General features: G+C 51.1%; 1 protein-coding gene across 1 annotated transcript; it reads left to right on the top strand.

Moving 5' to 3' along the window:
- Nucleotides 1–4,841: 4,841 nt before the first annotated feature.
- Litafd (LITAF domain containing) lies at nucleotides 4,842–5,446 on the top strand. The gene is made up of 2 exons (XM_057773396.1): nucleotides 4,842–4,957; nucleotides 5,326–5,446. The coding sequence occupies exons 1-2, from the start codon at nucleotides 4,848–4,850 to the stop codon at nucleotides 5,444–5,446; spliced, it is 231 nt and encodes a 76-aa protein (XP_057629379.1). The 5' UTR covers nucleotides 4,842–4,847.
- The last annotated feature ends 201 nt before the right edge of the window (nucleotides 5,447–5,647 follow it).

Here is a 5,647-nt window from a genome sequence, read left to right as displayed (position 1 = left end):
GGCAGGAAGATTGAGTTCCCAGCTAGCTTAGGCTACATAACAAGTTCAAGGCCCCACAAACAAAGAAAACCCCTCAAGGCTGCTAATATTATATCCCTTCTCCGGATGCCAGGTGAGGGCAGAGGTATAGAAAGGCAGGTGTGCCGTGGGTTCCCGGAGCTAAGTCAGCAGGAGAGGGTGACTGAACTCAGAAAAGACACACGCAGGTTTGCATGTATGTATGTGCGCACACTGTGACCATAAATTTCTTATTTTTGTTTTTTTGAGAGAGGGTCTCCTGGAGCCTACACTGGCCTTGAACTCACTCTGCAGTTGGAGATGACCTGGACCCTTGATTCCCCTGCCTCCCCCTCTCTGGCTAGTTTATAGGTATATGCCACCACATCCAGTTTAAACGGTGCTGGGGATTAGACCCTGCCCTTTGTTCCTGCCTGGCAAGCACTCTACAAACCAAGCCACTTTTCTAACCCTGTTTTTGTTGTTGTTGTTGTTTTGGGGGGGCGGTTGGTTTGGTTTTTTGTTGTTGGTTTGTTTGTTTGTTTTTTAAGTTTTTCAAAACAGGGTTTCTCTGTAGTTTTAGAGCCTGTCCTGGAACTAGCTCTTGTAGACCAGGCTGGCCTCGAATTCACAGAGATCCACCTGCCTCTGCCTCCCAAGTGCTGGGATTAAAGGTGTGTGCCACCACCGCTTGGCTGTTGTTGGTTTGAAATAGAATTTTTTTTTTCTATGTAGCCCAGGCTGGCCTGAAGCCCACTACATAGACTCAGCCCCACTTGGCCTTGAACTCAGATTTACAGTGAACTCCTGTCTCTACCTCTCAAACACTGGGCTTATAGGTATAGGTATGTATTGATGACAACACATGGCTTCCCCCCCACCTTTTTCCTTTTCTTTCTTCCTTTCCTCTTTTTTCTTTTTTTGTGACAAGGACTCATTACATACCCCCAGAATGCCTTTGAGTTTTCTGACCTCTGCCTCGGCCTCCTAAGTGCTGGTATCACAGGCCAGTGATACTAGGCCTGGTTCCATACTTACCTACATTCTAGTCAAAAGGACCTGATGGCGCTGGAGGCCCTGTCAGTACTCACACCACTCAGGGTCTTAGCTGGTCTCCTGACCCAGCTCACAAAGCTTCAACCTGCTGGAGGGAGTATGGAAGGGTCCTTCAAGCTGAGCCATGAGCAGGCACCCCTCCTGCAGGAGTAGAGACAAGAGCCCTTGGTCTATGCGTTAAAGACATCACAATGGCTGTGCAGGCAGCTGTAAGAGGCCTTGTCTCCCCAGTGAGGCCTCTCCAAGGGGACTTCTGGATCCAAGAGCCTGTCCATTCAGAACAGAACCTGGAATCCAGGAAACTGCTTGAGGAGTGTGCTTCTAAAACAGAAGATGGCACCAAAACAGGATCGGGATCGGGACCGAGACCGCGACCGGAACCGGGACCGGGACCGCAGCCGTGGTGAGGGACGGCCCTCAGGAAGTAGGATGCTTGGGAAGTCAGAGGGGGGAGGGAGTACAAGTTGGTCTGGAGGCTGATCGGGTCTCCTCCCCTAAGTCTCACTGGCCCCTACTACCCAGGTGACCAGGTAGGTTGCTGAATTAGGCCTCTAACCTCCCCCCCTCCCGTCTCTCTGTCTCTGTCTCTGTCTCTCTGTCTCTGTCTCTCTCTGTGTCTCTCTCTCGTCTCTCCATCACACAGAATCTGCCAAGTGATTCTAATGGCACCCACATCAACACAGCCTCTGTCTGGGTGGCACCACACACAGGCCAGGGCAGGGGCCAGCATGTGGAGCTGCCGACATGCCGAGGTGGCCTGGGAAGGTGTCTGACCCCTTTGAACACTTTTCTCATTGGAATTCCTGCCAACTCCATGTAAATGGTCAAGAGGAGTCCGGGTGTAGTGGCAACTGCCTTTAAATCCAGCACTCAGGAGGCAGAGGCAGGTGGATCTCTAGTCTACATACTGAGTTCCAAGACTTCATAGAGAGACCCTATCCCACATAAAACAAAATAAAATAAGGATCTGGTTTATTCGGCTAGGCACTGGCACAGCTTGAGATGGGTTGACTTTGGTTTCTTCTCTGGGAAAAAAGAGAGAGAGAGGGAGAGAGAGAGAGAGAAAACAAACCTGAAAACTACCCCAGACAGCTTCTTGACCAACACAGCTAAGACACCTCTTGTCCCCAGAGTGGAGGCCGTAGGACCATGGTTAGCGGCTGCCTGCTCTCTGCTTAGTACTGATCTGAGAGGAGACAATAAAGAAAGCTGAGAGAGGAGGCTACGGAAGGAGGCTCTGTGTGTGTGTGTGTGTGTGTGTGTGTGTGTGTAGGGGGGCTCTGATTGGAGAGACCCCAGAGAGCCACTTCTAGCTCCTAGCTCCTTTCCTGGAAGAGGCCAGGCCCTTGGTGATCAAGCCCCAGTCCCTAGCAGGCACCCTCAAGGTTGTGTATGAAAGTTTAGTGGGGACCTTACTGCCCATCCACATTAAGACCACGGTGGCTCACTCTCGGTGAGAGAACCTACACCAGTAATCTCAACATCTGGGGACGAAACAAAATAAAACAAAAAAACCTGGAAAGCTGGAGATGCCACTCAGTCAGCAGAGCGCCCCTGCTTAGCATCCAGGAAGCCCATGGTTTGACCTTCAGTACCGCAGAAACTCTACGTGGAGGCGCAGGCCTGTGATAGGTAGAGGCAGAAAGGGTCAGATGTTCCCGGTGAGCCTAGGAGACACACACCTTATCTCAACTTCCTCCCTGCCACAGAAAGCATCGGGGCCTCGGATGGAGCTCACATATCCTGGCTTCAGAGCCTGCGCTGAGGTTAGATCCCTGCGTCTGATCAGAAACCTACCTCGTACTTACTTCCTGAGTGACCTCAGGCAAGGGTTTCAACCGTTCTGAACCTCATCTCCCCACCTGCGATATCCAGACAATGCTTCGTTGGTGAATTGGTGAATGGGGACATGGTGAAAGGTGTTACCTGTTTGGCACACAGTGTGACCCTAAGCCATGTCACACTTCAGATCGCTAACACTTCTCCTATGGACAAGGAGGGCAGAAGTGGAGTTAGAAGGGTCTGAGTTCAAACCCTGGCCCCTCCACCTCTGTCTGTATAACTGTGGGCAACTCTGCTCCTGGCAGCAGTGCTTGCCATGTGGTGTGGTGGCTCCACATGGCAAGCATGGGCCCTTGCTTCTTCTCTTTTTCAGACTCTCGGAGTTCCAAGGAACCACCTCCTTCTTACTCTCAGGGCACAGAAGCACAGGAGTTATCCCAGGCATACCCTGTGTATGCCCAAGTTCCATACACGACCCCATCCAGTAAGTGTCTGTCTCTCCTCCTCATATCGGGCTCTGGCTACCAGAAGGCTGCTTACTAAGGCCAGTGCAGACAGCACCTTCTCTGGTGAGCCCTCCTCCCACAGCCCAAAAGCTGAAGTTCCAAGGTTGTCTGGGCCTCACATTGCCCACATGGGGTTGGTGCAGTGCCAAGGGCTTCTGGGGCACCTTTTCTACTGTGCATTTCTTTTCTTTTGTTTGTTTTGTTGAGACAGAGTTTCTCTGTGTAGCTTTGGAGCCTGAGCTGGAACTAGCTCTGTAGACCAGCCTGGCCTCGAACTCACAGAGATCCGCCTGCCTCTGCCTCCCAAGTGGTGGGTTTAAAGGGGTGCGCCACCACCACTGCCCAGCTTACTGTGGAATTCTTGGGGATGGAGCTGACATACAAGAGGTGCTCAAGCAGTATTTATGAAATGAATACTGGCAAGCATAAGCACTTAGTGCACAGATGAGGAGGATGTAGAGTCCCTAAGGTGAACCAGGCCTTTGAGATTCTAAACCAGTGTCCCAAGGAATTCCCGGGCACTCAAGATTGACAGGTTAGACTGTGTGGGTCAGTTTCACCTTGCTATAACAAACCTGAGGCCATCCAAACTGGACCCCAGACGCCCCTTTCAGATCCCCAAAGCACACAGCATGTTTCTGTTGCTGTCTGCACTTGTCTTATTTATTGTCTTGTTAATATGGCGCTGGTGAAGGGGACACACTAGGCGAGCGCTCTATCACTGGGTTATATACCCAGCTCCTTCCAGAATTCTGTTTACATTTTTTTTTATTTTTTTTTACATATATGAGTGTTATGCCTGCATGTCTGTCTATATACTATATGCATGCCTGGTACACAAGAGCTAGGGAGGGGTTGGAGAGAGATGACTTAGAAGTTAAGAGGCTGCTCTTCCAGGGGTCCTGGGTTCAATGCCAGGCAACTCACATTTGTCTGTAACTCCAGTTCCAGGGGATCTGACACTCTCACACAGACATGCATACAAGCAAAACACCAATGAACATTAAAAAAAAAAAAAAAAAAAAAAAAAAAAAAGCAGGCAAGCTGTGCCAAATGAGGCAGGAAAGGTGAAGCGTATGTGTGTGTGCTTATGTGCATATATGTTCATTCTTTTCTTCTTTTCTTTCATGCACCAGCTTTAAGGGTGTTTTAACCACAGGGCCTGGAAAGGAGCTAATGTAAGGAGTAAAAGACAATGGGCTGGCTGAGTCTGGAAGGCTGTGCTAGGAACTCCCCAAGTGGAAGGGGCCATGCTTAGAAGCAGAAGGGCTCCACGGTTCCTAGGCCTAGTCCTTACTTTGGCTGGCTGGTTTTAATTAGGACAGATCATATGGCCGACGGGCAGGTATGAGGTGGCTTTGGGTGCATAGATGAGCACGGGGAAGATGAGTCATGACAGAAGAGGGGTGTCCAGGCAGAGGGTGCTGGAGAAAGGAGGAAGAGGGTCTGATCTGACCCATCCCTTCCACAGACATGTTCACTTCTGGGCCGAGGGTGACAACTTCCATGCCAATGCAGACTGTATGTCCCTACTGTGGGAAACACATCATCACGGTGACAACCCCTGTCCCAGGCATCCTCTCCTGGCTGCTATGCGGTGGCCTCTTTATATTTGGGTAAGTAGTAGGGACGGGTGGGACTGAGGTGCAGGTGGAGGCAGCTAGAGTAACAGAGAGAAGTTTGAACAGAGGGAGGCCCCAGACTGCGCTTGGAGAAGATGGCCCTCTGCCTCCTAAGCAGAGGATGGGAATGGGGATGGGCAATGCCTGCCTACTAGGCAAGTGGCCAGACAGGTTGGCATCACCACTACTGTCAGGAAAGAGAAGGCAAAGTATGGCTCTCAGCCCTGCTCTGCAGAACCACCCCAAGGAACTGAGGCCCATCCAGAGGTGTGAGAAGGGTGCAGGGCAGCTCAGGGACCTCTGCTCAGGGGTGATGAGGGTGCAGGTCAGCTCAGGTGAGCACACTGCTTCTGGGGCTGCAGGGGCTTCCTGGGCTGCTGCTTCCTCCCCTTCTTTGTGAGGAGCCTCATGGACGTGAGTCACTCCTGTCCCGTGTGCCAGCAGGAACTCTTCCACCACCATCGCCTGAAACTTGCACTATAAACAGCAATGAAATATCAGTGCATGTGTGCCTCTGCACACTCATCCAGTGTGTATACTCATCAGTGTGTATGTGTGCTATTGTACACTCATCCATGTGTATGTGTGCCTCTGCACACTCATCCAGTGTGTATACTCATCAGTGTGTATGTGTGCCCCTGCACACTCATCCAGTGTGTATACTCATCAGTGTGTATGTGTGCC

The sequence above is a fragment of the Chionomys nivalis genome, chromosome 7, assembly GCF_950005125.1.
Source record: "Chionomys nivalis chromosome 7, mChiNiv1.1, whole genome shotgun sequence".
In the NCBI taxonomy this organism is placed as follows: domain Eukaryota; kingdom Metazoa; phylum Chordata; class Mammalia; order Rodentia; family Cricetidae; genus Chionomys; species Chionomys nivalis.
The sequence above is the reverse complement of the archived record's forward strand: the minus strand, read 5'-3'. Positions and strand labels throughout refer to the sequence as shown.